The sequence below is a fragment of the Lepeophtheirus salmonis genome, chromosome 7 (assembly GCF_016086655.4).
Source record: "Lepeophtheirus salmonis chromosome 7, UVic_Lsal_1.4, whole genome shotgun sequence".
Taxonomy (NCBI): Eukaryota; Metazoa; Arthropoda; class Copepoda; order Siphonostomatoida; family Caligidae; genus Lepeophtheirus; species Lepeophtheirus salmonis.
The window spans coordinates 20,457,543-20,481,562 of NC_052137.2; the positions used below are offsets into that span (position 1 = coordinate 20,457,543).

At 29.9% G+C, this 24,020-nt stretch overlaps 1 protein-coding gene across 2 annotated transcripts in view; it reads left to right on the forward strand.

The window, feature by feature from the left end:
* The window catches only part of LOC121121708 (neural cell adhesion molecule 2), a 262,790-nt gene that overhangs the window by 139,227 nt on the left and 99,543 nt on the right, over nt 1-24,020 (forward strand). For both annotated transcript variants that reach the window (XM_040716676.2, XM_071889853.1), the window contains one exon: nt 6,878-7,105. In XM_040716676.2, coding sequence (XP_040572610.1) covers nt 6,878-7,105 — 228 coding nt within the window. The remainder of the gene's footprint in view (nt 1-6,877; nt 7,106-24,020) is intronic.

The window sequence follows — 24,020 nt, forward strand, 5'->3', positions numbered from 1 at the left end:
GAGACTCAAAGGTAATTCATGATGACTTAATGGAGTTTCCTTATCCTGAGCAGATCTAGAATTACGAAACGTACATTTTTATTTTTTTATTGTTCGTATTGTATTTTACTGTAACTATTTTTCAGACAAATCAATAAGGCAATATTTATGACTAGCGTTAAAAAACCTTTCTACAAACTACTATTAATTTAATTTAATTAAAGTGAATGGTTCTTTAATTATGGACCACTCAGTATATATACCCAAATATTTGAGAAATAGATTTTGATCTTCTTTTTTTCTATTTTAAAATACTTCAATTAATAGTTGAACTATAAATAATTAAATAGATAGCTGGATGAAGTGCAATATAAAATATGAATAAACACTTTAGTTTAAAACTATGATTACAGAGATAAACAGGTTCTATCGTTCTCTCATTTTAACTCAATAAAAAAAAATTATAAAGCATTCACCTAACTATAGTTAAAGAAATTTATTATAATGATTATAATACCAAAAATACATTTTTACAAAAAAAAAAGACAGAAATATTAAGGACGTAGCGATACCAAATTTTCAGCCCATTTTGCTTCCAATTCCTATACCATCTTTGTAGACATTTCTGATTTTTATTATGTATACAGGAATTTCAAAACTAATAAAAAAATTATTCACTTTTTTCCGTGTTTCATTTCTCTATTAATTACGAATAAAAAAAAACACACCATATATTTATTAATCCTAACTAGTTAATTACTCATCGTGCTCAGGAATAAATTAATTTCTGGTTGGCTCACATTAGGGAATTTGACGCTCTTTTTTTGTTCAGTATTTAAAGTCAGTCTCCTTGCCACTCATACCCAGATCTAATTTCATTTGCTTCACTGATAAATAAAAAAAACTTGGGACACTGATAATAGGATATTGTCTATTATTTTACTGGTTCGTCCCACATGAGATCAAATGGTCATGAACTGTCTCCAGTCCCTAATCAAGTTTTATATGATAGCACTAGATATTGAAATATGTATCAACCAGTGCTCAAGCTCGTACTTGTGTCTTTTTTAATGGACCTGGGACAGAAACTGATGACTCGAACTTGACATAGAAAATATGGACTCAACCTCAGTTCTGTTATAAACATTACTCAATAAAGAAATATGCAGTGAAAAATGTTTTCAATGGTTTCAGAGTAAACCACTCAAACCAAATATTACTATTACAGACTTTTTGAACAAATCATGTTACAATTCAAATGTATGGGGCACTAAAAAAGATGTTATTTCTAAATTGTTACTTTCCTGTAAAAACGTGCAAATTCATTTAATCTCTCTATGTACTTCCCCCCTCAGGCCCTTCCTCTTTTTTTTTTAATTAGTCTGATCGACGTTGTCTTAGTCTATCTATTATATTGATCTGTACCTGTAATTTTGACTCCAAATATGAGCTCAAATAATTCATATTATCAAGATAAATGATAGTAAGCAATGTTGAGAAAATTCCGATAAGTGATTCCGATACTTCAAAAAAGGCCGATTCTTGTTGATTCCGATGCATAGGTGCACTACTAAGAAATTTAAATTTCAACAGCTGAAAAAGTTTGAAAGGACAATGCTGGTTTCTTAAAGTAATAACAATATTGTTCTTTTTTTTTTAAATGACGTTCCGATTCAGTGAGATGTATTCATAGGATCTGTTAAAATTTCCAATAAAGTTAGCAATAGTTGGAAGTCTTCATTTATCTTTATTTGCTTATCATACCAACATCATACTCATATGAAGAAAAAAAAAATACTTGCAGTCCAATACAGGAACTATTATGCATAATAATTAGATTTATGTAAAATATATTTTTAAACGGCTCTAAAAGTAAATTTTCCTAAGTTTTTGTTAATTTGTGAGCTCAACAGTTATTTACAAATGTATCCACGTATTAAGAAGAAGAAAAAACTCTCTTTATGCTCTTTTTATTAAAGAAAAACATATTTAAAAGTTATAAATACTTTTGAAAGAAATGAAATATCTCCAAAAGCAATACAAATAAATATGAAGGGGGGATAATAATTGGGAATCTGATATTAAATAATAAACAGTATTAACTGTGTCCATAGAAATAGAACTTTTACTTATTTACTTATTTTAGAATATTGCTAAGCACATTAATACTATTGTTGAGACTCAGTCCACGACCGATATTTTTTGGTTTGGTCATAAGAACACAATATCTTACAACATGTTTGGAAAGGCAAATGTAGCCAATGTCTCTGGGATGCTCAAACAAAGAAAACCAATCATACTCATACTCATTTCAGCTGCCTCTATATCTGTTTTCATAACACGCTTTTAGAGTTGGTCGATCTACAGACTCAGCTCTTATTGAATCAACCGAACTCCTTGAAGAGGCTGTTTACGGCAAGTAATATGCTCTTGGTGTCAGTCTTGACTCTAGTAGAGCCTTGGATAACATTTTCTGTACTGATGTTTTAACAGGACTCCAAGATCAAGGTGCGGATCTCCCTATCTGTTTTTGATACTACAATATCCTGAAAGACACTTAGTTTACAGTCTATAATTATTTCTCACGTTAAAACTTAATTATCTGTTTGTTACCTATTTGAAGTCTTAATATATCGTATAATTAAGTATCACTGAATTGTGGTATAATTTTATGGATCACAATTATTCCAAAAAGTTTTTACTGTCATTTCTGACAAATTGGGCAGCTTATCGAAACCTTGTAAATGAGTTAGATATGGCACACTTTACTGTTGTGCATAAGTATACATTTGTTGATCCGTTTATTGGAGCTCATACTCTGACGATTGAGTCTTTGTGGAGTCATTTCAAGCGTATGCTCAGACGGTTATGAGTAATTAATACCTCTAGAGAGCTTTTTCAAACATATCTCAACGAGTCTATATGGAGGAAGTGTTTCAGTGATATTAGTCCTTTTTATGGAATTCTGAAAGATATATATGTTATTCACAATGATAACCATTACTTCCATCCAAGAAGAAGCAGCATATTTGGAATAGTATTCCCAAATTGGGATTGTTCGATAACTTTGGATCAAAACATTTTCTTTTGGAAGGATTGCGAATTAAACGAATTGGAAATTTAGACTGCTTTAATTTAGTGTCTTAATTTATTCTAGAATGTTTATTTTCTTTATTTAAATATAACCTTGCACAACATGAGACCTTCCATCGACTTGCGTGACTCTTAGAAGTGATAATTATCTTAATATGAAGAAAAAGTCGAGGTCCTTCTACTCGTCATTTGTCAATTTTTTATTCGCTGAACCTCACGTCCCTCAAAAAAGTCGAGATACTTCTCATCTTCCTCAGTCACTATTTTCTTTGCTCGCGTCCCTACGCTTGACGTAACAAAGTTATTTTCTTATTATTAAAAAGTTGCAATGATGGAATTTCAACTATCCTCTGTTGATTGCTCCAATTTCTAGTTAGAAAAAGAAAGTATGAAGAGCGGACAAACTTGTACATGATACCCAAAAAGGAAAAATGAAAAATAGGAGGAAGAGTTGATGAGCGAGCGCTCATCCCTCCTTTTTAGAAAATTTGTAAACATAAAAATAAAAAACTATCATTTTAAAACCAAAATTAGTGTTAAGTAGAAAAACATATATATACACAAATATTAATTAATAGAATCACAAATTATCGGACATAAACAATTTTCTTAATATGCTTTACAAGATATTTTTTTTAAAATATTGCAACCCAACGAAACTGAACTAAGCCGGATCAAACTCGGCTTTCAAAAGTGCTCTACAGCCTGTCTCTGGTGACAAAAAAAACATACAATCTTATGCAACTGTGAGTATCATTACTTTTGAAGAAAAAATAATAATCTTTCAAATGAGACCTAGATGGCCTCTCCATGACCAAAATTACGCCCGTGGCAAGCATTTAAGTTATTTTGTTCATATTTAGTATAGTAACTGTGATCCCCAACAGCAACAAGGTAAAAGTCTGGGCCAACCGTGCAGTCATCAAGAGAGCTTGGAAAAATGATCACCAGATCTCTAAGTCTATTGGGTACCACGTTGAGAGCATTCAGAAGGGCAGGGCCCTCAAGTGCAATGGTGGGAATACGGAGTGAAATATGGAAGTGTGAGGCGCTAATGCAAGGAGCCACACCATCATTCAGGTTCTCAAGGAAAATATCAGCAATATCTGGGATAATGTCTTGGAGACGTCCAAAACCAAGGAGCAGTGTACCAAAGTCAGGGAGAAGATTGATAAAGTTATGGCCCCAAATGAAGAACTCTTAATTTAGTTCATTGTAAAAAATATACTTTCTCTTCGGTTAATTTTTCAAAACTACAGACTCTGACTTTTCAATTTTTTCAATTATAGTTAAATCAGATCACTAGCAAGTCTTTAATGAACACAAAATTATGTTGGATATTATTTTGAAATATTTATATTCTGTTGTTGAACTGGAATTCAATTGTTTAACTCGCCCCTTAAGAAGGGTTCCTTATATATTTGCTTTGTTTTAGACAAAATTTGATTTATTTGTAGGACCATTTTTTTCTTTGAGGGATTTCCAGATAGTTATTTTAAGGACTGAATTAGTTGAGTCAACAAAAAATCATATCAGTCTTAGACCTATTTTAAAAGCCATAAGACTGAAACGCAACACAAATTAATAAATGTAACATATTGTTATGCTTCTTCAACAGAATAAGTAAAAATAAAATTATTCTGTTTTTTATTTACGAAATGAAGAAAACATTTTTTCCCTTCATTTTATTAATGTAAGTATGACTCTTTAATTAATTTTAATAAATGTATTTTGTATGTACAATGTACATATAGTAAAAGTTGAGAAGTGTATTTTACTTTAATTTGTTTAATAATTATATTTTTTGCAAACGCATGTGACAGTCATTTTCATTTAAATGTAGAGGAGAATTTGCAATAAAAAATGTTTTTTTATCATATTTGAGTAGTTTTGAGTACTCATTTTTTTATGAGTATCTAATTATAAATATTACTCTGTTAAATTTGAATAGATTCATAACGAAGCTTTACAAAATAAAAATTTGAAAAAATATATATTTTGTACAAGAATATAATCTCTCTAAAATGAATGAAGAAAAAATTATAAAAATATAAGCAAAAGAACATATTCTAAAAACTTACAATTTACAGTCTTTCTACAAGGATAAATTATGGTAGTCAATAAATTGTTTCCCTTGAATTGTGATTGTGTGTTCTTTATTGTTTTTATGGGGAGAAATATCAAAACTAACTTTATCAACCTAAACTTCTACTTTTGTGGCCTACTTTATATACTATCAATAAACTTTGATAGCTTAATAATTATACAAAAATATTTTTTCGACCAAAAAATCATAAATAACTCATAAAATATTACTTCTTCTAATATTATGAAATTGTACGGAGTAAAATTGTTATAAGTTTGATGCATTCGATCTCGAAGTTAAAGTGCAAAGTTGAAAATCAATTATTGCAACCTCTTCAAAATAAAGAAATAAGATAAGTGAAGCGAAGTAAAAAATATATTATTGGAGTTGGAGGAGAAAGTCTCTGAGTCGATCCATGGACTACGGGATAAGGACAAAGGAGATCCAATATTATTATGTATGGCACTACATCTTGTTTTAAGATGTGATCTACTCCGGCCTCATATCTCAGTATACAGATCGACTCCAATTCCCTCTCCTCCCTTGCCCGCCCCAAATACTCTATAAAAGAAGAAATCATAACCTCCTCGACATAATGAGACCTTTTATCTACTTTCATATCCTCAAAAATGCAAATTGTCCAAATATCTGGAAAAAAGTCGAGGTACATTTCCTCCTACTCCAATAGTTAAATCTTCCCTTTTTTTTAGAAGTTGTGAATTTTTACCTTCCGCTGTCGCTGTCTCCAATTTCGAGATAGAAAGAGAAAGTATGGGGTGGGGAGGAATTATACAGTGTACCCAATGTAGACTCCAACAAAGCAAAAAAACTATAATTTTTATCTCTGTTAATTGTAATCAAAAAGGAAGAACTTTTTAGACTTCAAAGAAAATTTACATTTTTCGCTCTTTTTTATTTCGATCTTTCGAGACAAAAAAATTACATTAAATCATGATGATGTTGTAAATAAACATTTCTAAAAAAAAAACACTTCTTAGGCTATAATATCAGAAATTTCTGTTTATATAGGTAATTTTTTGTTTTCTGAAGTAGAATCAATCAGAAACATAACATAATAGAAAAACATATTCTTATAATTTACAAATTGAATTTTTCTAAAAAGATAAAATATGGTAGTCAATAAATTATTTACCTCGGATTGTAATTATGTGTTCTATTTGCTTTTACGGCGAAAAATATCCAAATAAACTTTATAACCTAAAATTTCTATTTTTGTGGACTAAGGTTACTTGTTTTTGTAATCTAATAACTTCACAAATTATATGTACAATGCATCAAAATTAAGGAAAGACGAAATTTCGAGTTAGTTTTTTACTTCCTTTATACATACAGACCAATAATTCATAGACATATTTGAGTCAATTATAGGATTTGTAGGAAAATAAAAAAGAATAGTCAAAGAATTAGTTAAATAATGTAAATTTGATTTAAAAGTCTCATCAACCATATTTGAGATTTGATTAAAATAATTTAGATAATTTTTTTAAACTAGAAGTGAAGATGCCTCCAAAGGGTTAATAAAAATAATTTGATAATAGAAATGAACGATAATTTTTCTAATAATAATAATGCAATCCACAATTAATTTTGAGAAAAATCATTATTGTTTGTTTTTGTATTGTTGAGCTACATAAAAAGTATGTGCATTTAAAAAAAGAAGATATATGTATTTAATATATGATATATTTACTTTTTTAGGGCATCCCAAACCAAAAATATATTGGTATCGAGATGGTTCTAAAGTTCCAGAGTCTTTCATTTCATCGGCTGTTCTTGAAGTTAATAAAAATAGAGGGGATGTTGTAAGTTCTACGTATATGGTAGGGATTGTACAAAGATGTGATGTCGACTCAGAGTTTACTTGTCTTGCATCCAATACAAACATGACTCAGGCCTCTAAGGTTACTCGGATACTACGGATGAATTGTAAGTAAATTTTAAAATAAAATTTAACATAATTTGTAGATTTTACTTTCACTCTTAAACCCTCCGTTAGTTAATATTAATTTTATAACGCGCTTAGTGAACTGGATAAAAAAGTTCCCCCATCATAAAACATATTTAAATTACGTGATAAATTACGATTATAATAAATATATATATATTTAAATTTTGTATCATTTTTTGAACCATACCATCCAATTTACACACGTACATATCAATTATAATGCTAAAATACTTGTATTAATATAAAACGTTGAATATTTTAAAATTATATTAACAACAGGAGTTTAAGTTTTCTAAAAGATATATTTTGATATTCTCATAATGAAAACTTTACATTTTTATCTTTTATAAAATATTAATTATTTTATGCGAATTATGTGAATCAAAATAGTTTTTGATAATTTTTTTGCACAGCCTCAGTCCTCACATTGAAAAAAAAAGAAACAAATTAATCAAAAGCAAAAACAAATGAAATACTTGTAAGCAAAAAACTTAAATAAATTCACTAAAACTGAATTAAAAATTGTTAAATATAAAAATCATGCCTACAGAAGCCATTATCAAGATGAATAAAGAATTTCATATACTGTAATTAAATGGCCAGGTTCAATCTTAAAAGTATTAGCGATAAAATGTAGATTGAAAGAAATAAGAAACATTTTTGTATAAATCTCGAGATATACAAAATCCCAGCTCACTAACAGCTGTAAGACAATTGTAAAAACATGATACCTACAGATTTTCCTAAGATGAATCTCAATTTAGCCAAACTATTCCATGTGCTTAAATAAAAATGTATTTCTTCGTTATATAGTTATTATTAAAGAAGTTATAACGCCTACGTGTTCAAGCTCAGATATAAAGCTACACATATTGAGTATATGTATGTATATATGTCTATGAAATGTAACCTTATTGAGTTTATTGTATTCTCAAAAAAAGAGAATATTTTGCCTTCCTTTAACATTTAAGACAGTGAACTATACAAAAGTATGAACTGTCATATAGATATATATATATGTAAGTATTAGAGTTTATCTTTTGAAATCCTGTTTTCCCAGGATTTCTTTTGATTTACATTTAGTCAAATCCCACAATATTTCATTATATAAATCTCATTTAATTCTACAAACCAGAGTCACAACTCTCCGAAAACTGGGCTAGTCTTACTTAGACGTTGGAAATCAGGATGGAAATCAGTCTTGAGAAACCTGTTCACGAACTCCATAGAGAAATTATTGAGATATCGGCTCGCAACGTCTACAATCTCCACAATCTCCACAAACAACTCTAAAGAAAATGATTCTCATAAGTTATCTTCATTCTGCAAAGAGCAGATAAAATTTTCCTTCCATTTGCTCTATGAATGTGGAATAATTGATTATGTGACAATAATTGTGGGTGAAAAAATAGAAAAAGGATATTTGAAAAAATGGTATTTCAATTCAGGAGGAAGTTTGGCTTGTGGCCATATTTCCCAGAACTCTAGTCCACCTAAAAGCAGACTCTGTGATAACATAAATCTTGAGGAAAATATGTTTTAACCGAATAACAAGGGCAGTTAGAAAAAAAGTCTGGCCTCGATGACTGAATAAATAAAAATTTAAAATGTTGAAAAAAAATAATTGTACAATTAATTAAATGACACAGTGAATACATATTAACTGAAAACCAACTGTTTTAATATTTTTGTAATGCACAGGTGTTTTTTGCCCGAAGGTGCGCTCTGTATTTCACAATTATAAATACCCCAGGTCCACCCAAAAAGTTTATTATTCATGTCTTACTATTCAAATTTTGTTGTTGTGGATCAGATCAGCTTCTACTAATTCTAAAAAGTGGGACTCGAGTGCTCAAAAAACAACCCAGCCATGATTATTGATAAAGAATTTAATGAAGATTAAACTTAAGAATATATAGATAGGCTATCTTAAAATGTAGTATTTATTCATGAAATATGAGAATTTCGTAGAGTTTCACACTCAACGACAATTTCCTGGGAAATGAGAAACCCTACTACTTACGACGTGTTTCTAGTCTTATATGATAGTTCTAAAATAATCAGACCTGTTATATGTGGACGTATATAAACTCGTATGTACACATGCATATAATCTGAGCTTAACATAATATACAAATATATATTTATGTGTCTGATTGGAGAAGAACAAATCAAAAATGCAGAGATATTCAATCGTACCAATGTATATTTTGTACCTGCATTATAGTAGTTTTTAATTTTTTTTACCCCATGCTACATATTTAAGTTCACATTGTCTTTCAAACTTAATTAAATACTTGTTCTTGATGACAGTGACAAAAAAAAATTAAAAATATTTCCAGTGAATTCTAACATAATCAACATTTCTTATTCCCTATGCCCTCCAGAAGCCTCAATGACGCCCTCCATCATGTTTCTGAAGGCGGCACAAACCCTACGAATGTAGTTTTCTGACCTTTCAGCCCATGTAGCCTTTATGACTCACTCCAAGGATCTTACAAACCCGTGAGGCTTCTTGCAAGCAACTCAATTGACCTTTGGCTAGATCAAATAATGCAAAAGATTCAGATCAGGGGAGTCGGGAGGCCACTTGTTCTGGGACACCTTCAAAAAAAGCTTTGCTGTTGCCAACCTGTTCTCCCTTGTGGCTGTCATAATGAGATGTTTCTTTCTCCTTGCTCTTGATTGGTCTCCCTAGTCATTTTTAAAGAAACTTTGGCATGTAACCTCGCTTACTTTAATCTACTCGGTCATTCCGCCAATCGTCACTTGATTTCTAGTAAGGCGGTTTTTTTACACGCATAATGATGGCCTTTGTTCTTAGTGCTCGTTCTCGACCTTGCCCAGACATTCTAGCGACTATTCCGTGTGTTCGAATCTCTTTTAAATTGCCATACACATGGATACGGTTGATTCTGAGGTCATTGGGAATCTCACTTGGGGTCTTCTGTCGCTTAGACATTTCCAGCAAATGAATTCTTTTATTTTCAATTTTTACGTCTTTGAAAATATAGTCAATGTTTATACATAAAAACAATTGCAAATGATTATTAGAATATAATACAACCGTACTTAAGTAATAATTCTTAGAAAAACTCAAGCTGTGAGTATTTTGTTAAATGTAAACTTAAATGTAACGCATGGGGTCAGGGTTATGTGTTTATCAATGAATACCTATACAATATCCATGTAGTTATGCTCCTCAGTAAATCATTTCATTCATATCCCATTAAAAAAATTATTATAACAATAGCTTTCTTTCCTTTTCCCTTTTTCTTGCAGTCTTTACTTTCATCTACCATTTTTATAGGATTTTTTTCCTTCTGTATGTGCTCTAATTGTTGTTGCTTCATTATTTATTTCTATTTATTATTTATCTAATATCTGATGATGAAACAAAGGTTATATCCCTATATAAATATATGTATATATATAATTTATATCTATACATACGATGGTAATCAGGACTTTTTCTCCGTTTTAAAACATTTCATTTGTTCTTCTTCTCTGGAACTTGTGTTTTACCCTTTATTTACCTATTAGCTATCCATCCATATACTTCTTTTCTTGTCTTGAACATAAAATATCCTATTTTCTTGCCAGCTTTCAAACTAAATATCGGAATATAGGGTGAAAATCCAATACGATAATTTATTTAGTCATATCAATGCAGAACCTTGTTAATTTGGGTTATAAGCTCTCTATTTATTAAACCTTTGTTAGTGAACATCATCTTTATAACAAAGAGCGAATTGAGTTTTAAAAAAACTCCAAAAATAATGCATATTTAGTTATATAATAAACAGTTCAACGATTATAATAATTACAACATTTGAATTTTGTATCATTTGTAAAACTATTCCATCCATATTACAAACGTAAATATCAATTTAAAAATGTAAAAATACTTATATAAATATAAGATATCGAGTCAAAATATACAACCTTCTTTTAAAATAATCTTAACAACATGGTTGTAAGATTTTAAAAGGAATAATTTGTTATTAGTATTATAAATAAATATAATATTTTATTTTTGATAAAAAATTCTATTAAATATTTATTACTCCTTGTAAATTTCGGGAATTGAAATTGGTACCCATCAACTTTTGATGAGGTTATATAAAATAATAGCCACAATATTATAATTTTGTAGCTACTGTTATATGCCTGAGAACTCATATTGAAAAAAAAAGAGTACAAGAAATCAAAAGAACAAAAATGAACGAAAATTTAAGGAAAACATTTACTTAAATTCAGTAAATCTAAATCAAAAATTGTTAAACATACCAGAAAATTCTAAATAAGAAATTATCCAGATAAATAAATAATTATATTTAATCTGATTTAATGTTTCAGGAGCAAACTGAAAAGTATTGTCTAAAAGTTAAAGATTTAAAGGAAGAATAAGCACTGTTATAAATATAAGGGTATATAATATACCTGTTGACTAACGCAGGGTAAATACATTTGGAGCAATTTTTCATACAAAGAAATAGAAATATATAAATACCCTTTATTCTTCAGAATATCATACATGGAAGATCAAACTGGGAGAGATGTAACAATTTAATTTAATATATCATTAAAATGCTACAACCAAAAAATTAATATTGTAATGCATATAATGATGGGTTTTATCAAATGCATGGATGATTGAGTTAAAAATATTTCCATAATCCTTGCAGGGCAAGTTAAAACCCATCAAAACGTGGAGCGAGGGACTTCTATATCACCTTTTCCTGTATCTGCAGCAAATGAAATATATGTCATACATATTCTCTTTGCATTATAATACAGGAACAAAAAATATTTTAACAGTATCAGACTTACAGAGGTATGTTGTGTTAAATTTTGACGTGCTACAAGTAATTGAGCCAAAGACAAAATGTGTAACAACTGTTTTTATTTTTCCTCCACTTATAAGGAATATTTGAATATATATTACTTTTTCATAAAGAGCGGTTTAAATGCTGAATCTTACGGTATTTAAGGATTCATTAAGATTATGAAATAATTTTTGGATATCCAGTTTTTTTGTTTTTGTTTTTTTCAACATTTAGTATTGTTTTTAAGTTGATTTTTATTAAGATAAACTCTGTCCAAAAATTTGAAATTGAATTCAAATTTAAATTACATTAGGTTCTATATTCCCATTAAACATCTAGAAAACAATAAAATTTATTCATCCATGAAATGAGCTGTACCTTGGAAATTGAAGATTTTTTTCATCTCCATAAAAATTCTTTATATAAAAAATATATTTTTGACCTTAATTTCAATTTTTCTCAGGATTAAATTATTTCAGATGTAGTACAAACTTTTATATTTAGTTTATATTTCAAAAAGAAGAAGAAGCCTCAATTTAAGGATTTACCTGTTCAAAAGTTTATGTAACTTGTTCACATATATGTATATTTCCCCTATTGATCAGATAGAGTTGCACCAATTAGGTATAAATAGAAATTTCAGTACTACAGTTAATCCTTCTGACCTAGGAACTTGAACTCAATAGATGTACTTGTAGATGACATATTTATATTTTCTGCTCGCTCTGTCGGACCTACACAAAGTATTGCGTTGGTTTTTACTTATTAGGTCTAGTCCTGTCTTAGGAACGGCCCTGTTATTCCTTGGAACAGGTTATCATGACCGTCAGGACTAAAACTGAATTTAAAAAAAGGTGAGTGATGTCATAAAAAGGACCGAACTTTCTAAGTTTTAGTACTGAGCTGGACCGGAATGAGACTGAACTGGACAGGCCTGCAGTTTTTAGTTTAAAATAGTAGGCCAACACAATACTAAATATTCAAATGGATTACAGGAGAATACGTTCTCCCAATTCCATTGTCTCCTGAGCTATAAACTTATTTTGCATTAAGATTTTTTCACCATAGCTTTTATAATTAAACAAAATTAATTTTATATCATTATCACTTAATAAGATCTCAAGAAAATAACTATTTAATTCAGGATCCCGGATATTCTAACATGAGATAATGCTGTGATATTAATTTAATTTATTTTCATATAGCAAAGTTTGTCTTTCTGTCTATATGATCCTCTGAATGTATGAAAATAACTCACGGGGTGAACTGTCTATATGGGTCCATGATGTATTTCATAAGCTTTTTTGATCTAAGAAATAACGATGTAATCGTATTATTGAAATATTGCATGTGTGTACCTATAGCATCGAAAGTGTATATCTGGCGTGTCCACTGTATATAATGATCCCTTATATATCATATACATATTTTTGATCTAAGAAATATGAATGCAGGTGTGTGCTTATAACAAAAACAATGTTTTTGATTATTTTGTTATTTGTCTCTTATGCATATCTTAATTCATCTGCATTTACGATATGTTAAGATTTGTATTAAATAAAGATACTGGTATGTTAAAAAGAATTTTGTTTGTTCATGATAGTGAGCGCTCTAAAAATTAAAGTACTCTTTTGTAATTCCAACATTTTTTTTCTCAAACTCTTATTATTAGTCCTTCATTCTTCAAGTGAGAATACATATGAATTGATATAAGTATTGAATAGTTTTGTGCAAGTGTACTCATGAAAACGGAGAGTAACAATGATGATTTCTCGGTGAGTTATCTTCTATATTATCACAGCAAAGTTGATCTCTTAGCCGATCCCTAATTACTTCGGGGAATGCCAGGAACTACCACTAGTATTTCAATTACAAAAATATGTAGGTTTTACCCATAGATGCATGAAATATTCTAAATTAATCCTTGTTTTCTACATTAAAAGTAATAATTAAATTATATTTGTTATATAATACATATCGTTTATATTGTAGCATAACTCGATAAAAAACTTTTTCTCAACATATGAATCTTCAAAATTCACTTGACTTTTTAATTAGTGAGTTATATTATGAAATAATTAAGTGCAAGATTTCCCCATAAATATTTTTCGAAGTGCAAGGAATCCCTGTTGTCACTTGATGAGATGAGAAGAAGGAGAACGCCTTGTATTTAAATAGAGTAAAGGAGAGTTATCCATAATCAGTGATCGTAGGATATTATATTATATTCATGTGGATCAAATTATTTAATAGTAATATACTTATTACACTTATAATTGGACAATGGCAAAAATTATAGTTTTATATTAATAAAATATGGTTTAGAGGAAGCGGGGATCAAATTGTCGCCAAAATATTTTTCTACAAAAAACAACACAAAATATACATTTTTTAACTTTTTTATTGAAAATCAAAACTATAACGAGCATATAGGTATAGAGTAGCCATTCATTCGATATAATCACCGTGGGCATCAATAACGGCCTCAATATGGCCTCTGAACCGGCCGCAGGCTCTTCTGACCATCTCATTGTCCATGTTGCCGACTACCTCCTTGATGGAGTCCATCAGGCTGGCCTTGGTGCTATGGGGATGTCTGTTGGTATGTCTCTCGACATAGCCCCAGACAAAATAGTCCAAAGGATTAAGGTCGGGAGAGTTAGGAGGCCACAAATCCTTGGTTACGACGTCATAACAGTTCTCGGTTAACCACTGCATGGAGATTTTGGACACATGGCAGGTGCTGAGTCCTGTTGCCACACCCAAGGCCTGTCTCCGGCCTTCATGGGCATGGTAAGGTTCCTCAGCCATTTTCTTCACCTTGTCGACAAAGTCGGTGTCCCTGACCTTCCTGTCGGCGCCCTCCTCCTTGGGTGCCCTCTTTATGGTGGCATCAACATCCCAGGTGTCCTCTAGTTTCTTACGGATACGCTGAACAGTCTGTAAATTCACTCCTAAGGTTGAAGCAATCGTTGAATTGGAGATTTCACCTCCATTATTAACCAATGCCATGACTACGGCGGACCTCGAAAGCTCCTCGTTCCACTTATAGCTCTTTATCTCCTCATATGATGACGGCATGATGCTAACTGAACTACGTATCGTCAGCTGACAAGAATAGCTTTCCTATTTGGTAAACGGTTTTTTATTTGATAATGTCGTCTTCAAGTTATCAAGGTTTAAAGTAGGCGATAATTTCCTCCCCGCTCCCTGTATATGTTATATAAAATGTTTATCTAAGAATACATAAAAGCAGACATTTTAGACTATGAAGGTTATTTTCATATGTCTTGAGGTAAAAGCAATCAAGAACACACTATCTCAATCTGTAACAAGAATTTATTACCAAGTGTAATCAATCACGGTCCCGATTAGCTTTTTTTATCATATTCGTGTTCTATTTTATCCATTTTTTAAAATGGTATAATTAATCAATAGAGAAATTATAAGCAATGTTCCTAGAAAGGTAAATATTATTTAACTATATATGAATAGTATTTAAAATAATTTTTACCGTGCCAATTAGAGCTTTGTGGAGTTAGTTTTTACTTACAGTCTATGTTGAACTAGAACTAGACTGGAGTTTATAGTACCTGCAGAAGAAGGACATATTGGAAAAATGTCTGTTTTCAACGTTAAATGATTTAATTGCAATAAAAAAAATTATTATTAATACAGTGAACACATGAGCTGAAAAGTCCTGGGCTTAACAAAGAAAAAATGTTGTTTTTTTGTTTATAGTTGTTTTATTTTCAAATTATTTTATTTAATTGCTGTTTATGAAGCGGAGTCTCCCTAACCCGTGCGTGTACACATTGTCAAAAACTTGATTGCCGAAAGCTATTTTGCCTAAGAACCACTTTGCCGAATTTTATAATATAATACTATGTAATTATGATTCCCATTCATGTACTCCAAAATTAATATATAATATGTTTAATTATTTGTCATAAATTGCAATAATTAAGTGTTCATTACTTGATTCACTTCAAAAGTTAGTTCGAAACTCAATTAGAACCATTCTATCGAAAATCATGACAACTGCCCAATAAATAAATAAATGAATTAGAAAGAGAAAATATGTTTAAAGAAGAGAGGGAGTCGAGAGTGGGTTAAGATTAATCAATGACTGAATGAGTGTCGATTAAGATTCAATGGACAATGCAAATGAAGAATAGTTTGGATGGAAATTGTTGGAGATTCTATATACCTGGTTAAGTCCAGATGGACATTCCTCTTTCTAGAGGTCGTCTGCGTATCAATAATTCTCTAGATGTTTTTTTCATTGGAGTATAATCCAACTTACACTGCACAAGTAATAATTAGTTATTACTAAGTATGTTTACCAAGATTTTTCTATCTTTTCATACAAGTTGTTGTCACTGCCTAAGTTTAAGGAAGAAATAAAAAGTTGGATCATCAGAAAATTTATTTTTGGCTGTATGAAAAAGACAACCAGCCATGTTAGAAGATGGGGAAAGTTTCACTGAATGCATTTATTATTGCCTTTTTGAAATGATACATTAATGTTTGTGGACTCTATATTGTGTATAGACTTTTTAAGATGTTAATAAACTAGTATAATATCGTTATATTTCCACGGCAATAAAACGAATAAACGTGGTATACTAGTCTCATTAATGGCAATATGCAGGGTGAACAATTGATAAAATATTTATGGACTCAATTTGAATGTCCCATAACATCCCAGTTTTTTTACTCTTGCAAGGTCTTCTAGGCCACTTTGTGTTCCAAATACAATAATACTATTAACATACATTCTATTACAGTACATACGTACTGCAATTGACCAAATTAGATATTTTTGAAGAAGTGTCGAACATTTTTTTATTGACGTTTCTAAAGTAATTAAATATGTATATATGAAAATTTATTCAACTAATTAGTTAACTGACGGAAATTAGCACTCACAAAGGACAAATATTAGAAATGAAGTTACATATTCAAATGGCATTGTATCATACTAAATATATACACACAAAAATTTGTTGAAAGAGCCTATAACTTATAAGTCACTGGTTATGGTTCTCATAACTTTGCTTGAGATCCAATGGAGGTATCAATTCACACTCTTAGACACACAGCTCCGAGGATTCGAGTCCCTTGAGCGACTACGTAATACAGTCTTTTTCATCCTCTTTGTGTAAGAAAGAAAGTTCACGAAGAAACAAAGAACCGTTGCTCTTATCTTTCTATTCAGATTCCAGATTGTTCTAACTTTACTGAGCTTTATAGTTTTCCTCGCTTATGTATCTCATTTTCTCATGCTCTACTACGACCCGACCTTTGAGTACCTCCCCACAGACAACCTCCTCTTCTTCCAAAACATCCTGGATCATAACCAAGTAAAAATCTTAAATCTCTACTATTCCCTGATTTGATGTTAATTGTTATGCTTGTTCGTCTATCCATGAGTCATTTCAACTAGAAATAATCCATCATGTCGAATTATAATAGATAACGGATATGTTACAGTTATTACTTCTTATCACTTCTTCCATTCTTATTTAATTTATTTAAAGTATTACAACGGTAAAAGATTATAACTCCATACTACTGTGTTGTGTTCATATATAATGAATATTAACTTTTAAGTATCCTCATAATTAAAGGAATCAATAAATTATTAATTAATGAACACTAAATTATTAAAATTTGTGACAAATAATTAAACATACTATCTTTTAATTTTGGAGTAACATGAATTGGAATCATAATTATTTAGTATTGTATCATGAATCATCATCAAATAAATTTATTATGAAATTCGACAAAGTGATCATTCAGCGAAGTGGTCATTCGGTAATGTGCTCCTTCGTCAAACTATCTGTTTGGCAAAATGGCTTTCGGCAAAGTGGCTATCGGTAATAAGGTTTTCGGCAATGTGTCCCAGAAATCCTACAAACATTTTGATGCCATTGATTAGCTTGAGCGTATTTTTTCCAATCAAGAAATAGTGCAAAATAAAAACCACAAAACTGTTTTGATCAATGGTTTTGGAAATAACAAAAGTATTGTCACACTTAGCACAATAACTCACAAACTAAAGAACAGATTGTCATCTAATTTTGACAGCGGTCTTTAAAAAAGGTTATTTCTAACGTAAATTGAGGTGATTTAAGAAAAATTGCATCATCTATGTGTGAAGCCAGGACTTTTCAGCCCATGTGTTGCATTTAGATTTTAATAAAGTGGGTTAAAATCTTAGTATCAAAAAGGTACCCTTACCCACAACTATATTTATGCAAGATCTCCTCTCTTTCTCTCTCTGTCCCATAAACATTGTGTTTTGAATGAATAATGGGTGGATCATGACTCAAAACCTTCATTGTTATAAATAGATTTCTTTATAAGCCATTATTTCTATATTAGAAAAAAGAAAGGACTATAATAAAAAAAGGAAATTATATAGGTATAAGACTGTTGCTATGAAATATCATTCCTTGAATGGGATTTTTCTATAAAACTTTTATCGACCAAGAGGTATTTATAAATAGGTACCCATTAGACATATTTGATATTTTAAGAAAGCACTTTGGAGTTGGTTTTTTTTTTCTCTTTAAGTGTTTATCTACAATTCCTATTCATAGTAAACAATATTCTGTAATATTTTCCATACACATAAATATTTGCAGAAGTCAAGTTGGAATTCATTTTGTTAAATGATAAATAATGTTTCTTTATATTTATGATAAAAAATAATAACAGAGCGATAATTGTTATCATTTATGAATAAAATAAAAATAAAAAGATAAAGGGGAGAGAAAAGAATATTAATACATTTTTTTAACCATAATAAATTATATGAGATGATTTATTTTATAACCATCCTTTATTTTTCTTCCTTCTCCACTTAGATTTTTTTAATACTATTTCTTCCTTCATAAAAGGAGTACATATTATTTTGAAGAAGTATAATTCAATATTTTATCCTCTTATACTTGTAAAACTTTATTTATTATTGGAAGCCTCGAATGATTTATTTTTTAAGATCGGAGCCATATATTAATATTTCATTCAATATTTTAAAGGATATCTTATATAGGAAAAAAAAAGGATCTATTATACTTAAAAATGCAAAAAAAAAAAAATATGCTTGTTGTCTTATTTTTCAAAAAAGACAAAAGTAAAGATACAAAGCATATAATATCATCTATATCTATGTGCAAAGAGACAAAGATTTATAGTTTTTCTCTGTCTTGGACAGTACTTGATAATAATAATCAAAAGGTGTACAATTCTACAACTTATAAAAATAGGACAGGGTTTGCAGCCAAATACGCTATAATTAAACTAGTATTATCCAAGCAGATCCGAAATCACAAACGTTGCTACTCAAACTTTTACGGATCATAAAAAAGATCCAGGGGATTCTCTGATCTTAAAAAACTTATAGTATTACTTAATCCTTGCTAAAGAATATAGATATTATCTATATCAAGCTTATATTTAATTATACATAACAGTTACATCGCGTCATTATTTCAGATGGCGTTACCTCAGTCATACAAAAATGTACACTGTATTTGGTTGTCAGTTGTCAATTTTTCTTCTTTTTTTTCCTTATTGAGTGTTGTTGATATAGTTTAGTTGGATAAAAGTTAGTTTTTATTCACCTGCGAACAGTTGTCAACTATTATTGTATAATAATTCTATGGTTGAAAAATGGACTAATAACCAAATGATTTTTAGTGTTTTTCTATTTATTTTCGAAGAAGAGGTTCTGAGATAATATAAAAGTAACGACGTGCCCAATGTTATTATAACAATAACTTGTAATTATGTTCTTATGGTAATGACATTGTTATTTATCGTTCCTCGTACCCAAAATTTACTCGAATATTAGTTTCTAAAGATTCCAAGAAATCCAAAGAAAATAGCAACTTACTTTATGTAGAGAGAAAGGAAGAATTTTCAGCACACTTCTCAGTCTTGGTATACCATGAACTTGGGCTTTCTGACGGCAAGGCATTCCTCTTATGGGTTCCCGGTTGGTTACAGGCTCACAGGGTCCAACTATGTGATTGCCTTGGAGTAAAATCTTTTAGAATGAGTACAAGCAAACCATCCTAATAGAAACATAGCTTTCCAGTAGGATGATGAATCTACACGCACATTGCAAAAAAATTGGTTGGACAACAACATTCCGTTCTGGCCCAAACACTTTTGGCCCTACTACAGCCCTAATGCTAACCCCTCGACTATAACTTTTGGGCGCATGTCGAACAGAAGTCCTGCAGTGTCAGAGCCACTGTCAACCAGCTCCGAGACACCATGATAGAGAACAACATTCGCAGCGGGTCCCAGGGCTTCTACTGTTGTCCGGAAGCCATCATCACTGCTAAGGGTGGCTATTTTAACAATTAAGAGAGCACAGACACACATATATTAATATTATTATTTTTTTTAAAATTATATTGCTAATTAATAAATTATATCATGTTGAAGTTTAAAATTCAAAGTGTTCGGTTTCTAGTGGATCCTCTGATACTATTTGGTTCGAAAAAGGGATATTTATATCTGAATTGTTGACCAATCAAAATTGGTGCAGTAGGGAAATTGATAAGTAATAAAGGAAGTTAAAAGTATTTATTGGTATAATTAAAACCAAAAATATATTAATATTTATTTTATTTATTCCGACTAGCGGCGATAAACCAAGCCTATAACCCTTTATGACCTGATGTACCAAATTTGACACATTTGGAAAATTACTTATAAATCAAATAACTGTGAATGCATCAGTTAGAACCTTATCATACAGGTTGAGTTCACGTATTTGCTATAAATCCTATGAGCTATGTGCTCATCTAAACATTATTTTAAATATTATCGACTAATAAATACATATGAGGACATTTTGCATTTGTATGCCCAATGTGACATATTTGACCACACATGTCTGTGTGACTGATGTACCAAATTTGGGACATATCAATTAAATACACGTTAATATCAAAATATTTTAATTTATACTAAATCTGGTATAGTTATACAGAATATACTTCATAAATGCGAGGAAAATTTAAAAATCTAATTCTACCATAATTTGGATCATATATATTATGCGTATAAAATTATCATTCTTAATAAAAGTGACTCATTTAAAATACAAATATCAAAAAATTTAAAATAACGTGACTGTGCAAAGAAAAAAAACCAACATAATATAGTATACCACAAATTTAAAGAATAGGTATATAGATGTCACACAAAAAAAGGATTAACTAAAATTGCTTGTATTTAGCAAAGTATGTTTGTTCGTTTTTCTTTTGAGGACTCATTTTTAAAAACGAGGGTATGTAACTAAAGCTCAGTGTGTTATAATTTTAAAAAAGGGGAAGTTTATATTGGTACTATTAAAGTAAAGGCTTAATAATTCTAAGCAAGGTCTAGTAATCCTTACAAGTTTCAGATAATCTAATAAACATAGTAATACATTCCAACCTGTATTTTTAGCGGTCATACAAGATAAATTAAATTTGAAGTACTTTAGTACAGTTGACCTATAAAGTTATGTTTCCTGATTTTTAATAATTATAAATTTGAGACTGTATTTGCCCACTTAGTGTGGTTAAATATATTTCTTTCATAATGACTGATAACACAAGTTTTGAAATAATTTTTTTGAATACTTTTACCTTCTTATAGGATTGAGCCAACTTTTGAATATGAAAACATTGGAGGAGGAGTGTCTTAAGATTTATAATAATATATCAAAACTCCATAGTTCCTTTATATCTACCTATAATATATTTGGATTTATCTATTTTCTTTTTTGTACAATATAGATCATTATCCAAGGATTTAAGAAATTTCAGCACAAAGCTTTCAGACTTTTCCTCTCAAAAAAATTATATTTAAATCAATATTGCTGCTGAACCATAACTCTTAGATTCAAAGACTCTTTTGTAAATGAAACTCTAATTATTTACAGTTCAAATGAATTCCTTTGTTGTAAAATTAGTTTTTTGATTTGCAAAAATATTTTTTTAATAAAATAAAAATGATATTTTTAGGACTTATTACTAATAAATTATTTGGAGTGAACTCGACCAATACATGACGTCACTCTTCAACTGATTTGATAACAAGCATTCATTTCCACAAGATACCTGCTATTCGCAATCCACCATTATTGTATTTATAGTTAAATAAAACGACAAGTACTACCGACTAGTGTTGTATCGCTAGTTATTTGTTTCGTCCCGTCCAGTATTAGTAACGGTTTTTAGGACAGTCAGTATTAGAATATCCATAAAAAAAGTTGAGTGACATTATCAAAAAATGAACTTTGTAACTTTTTAAGACTGATATGTAGGACGGAACTGAACAAAACTGCAGTTTTCAGTTCTGAATAAAGACCGACGCAATCCCACTACCAAAAAAGATAAAAGAGTAAAAAAAAAAAAACCTTGTTAAAAACTCTGTATGATTTAAGTTCTTATAATAATTTCATAGCATATTCAAATATCACAATAATGTACACTAATTTCTTTAATACACAGTAGGGACTCAAAACTAACAGTGGTATTATTAAATTACGAAAATTTTGATTATTATGGAATCAAGAAAAGACAACTCAAAACTAATTTGCAGTACGTTTAAATACAATATTTTTTTATTCTATATGTCCTCATTCACAAGCAATAGCATTCTAGACACACTGGCCAACAGATTTTCAGCTCTTGGCGAGGAAGGATGTGTCCATGGCTTACCACACTGTCACGATGACAGTTTGGATCGAATCAAAATTTGAATGAGAGGGTCGGAAGACATTCTTCGACGAGACCGCAAAGTACAGGGGTTTGAGGTCAGAGCTGGATGAGGGCCACATAAAGGCAGGCCAGCAGTAAGCTTAATTTTTACTCAAGAAATTTGAAATTTATATAGGACTGTAATTGAATTCTTGATATTGTAGGAAGTATAGATGAAGTCATCAACTGTCTCTTTTGCCTTCTTGGCACGGACACCAGCCCGGAAAAGATCACACACGCGTCGAATTTTGTTGAAGTTGCTCCAACGTTTTTATACCTATACATGAGATTTTAAAAAAAATCCGTTTATTTTTGTTTTAACTCCCGTTTGGGTCTGTAAGGAAATCTTGTAATGATTGTTTAAAAAATATATAATATTAGAATGTTTCCGCTATTCACATGCAATCAGAAACTTCTCAATTTTTTGGCTCAGTGAAATAATTATAAAATGGATAAATATTTGTTTAAACTTTAAAAATACGGGGGAAAAATAAACATACTTTTATCTCCCTATATACTTTTAGCGTATTGTTGGGAAAATAATTATGTCATTAGTTTTTATACGTTTTGAGCCTATTGTTTATTAATGTATAAATTTCTACTAAATAGTTATAATACAAAAGTGAGTATGAACCTCTATTGCATGAATAAAAAAGAAAAAAAAATAGGCTTAGGGTATAAACCACTTTATTGCTGAGATATATAATTACCTATTATCGTATACTAAGGCTTTATTGAAGGGTCAAAATTATTTTTGAAGGTTTTTAAATTGAGTGAATACCCAAATAATTATCCTGGGACTTTGTTAATGTTGTTTCAACTATACATATTTTGCGTTGGAAATGTTGTCCTATTTAACCATGTCCTGTATTTAAAGAGTTGATAATTCCTAAGAAAATCTGAAAAAAATATTTTTAACTTTTTACAATACATAATATTTGATCCTTAATCGACTGAATTATTTAAATACTACGAAAACATTCAAATCACAAAATATATACCTAAAATTATGTCCAAAATAAATTCAGAAATGTTTATTAATTATATTAAAAAGCGTAGATAATTTGAGACCAACGTCTTAGGGAGTGAAAAGCATGGGCGTTGCTTATATGACCCATGATAGTGATGCTATATAGTATTTATTTACAGTTTGTATACTTATTGTATTATTACAATATTTAAATTTAGTACACTTGCGTCATCTTGGTGATATTGATCTGGTTGTTTTTTTTAAATTTGATCATTCCTATTATATTAGAATCTAATATACTTGTATACTCAATTTT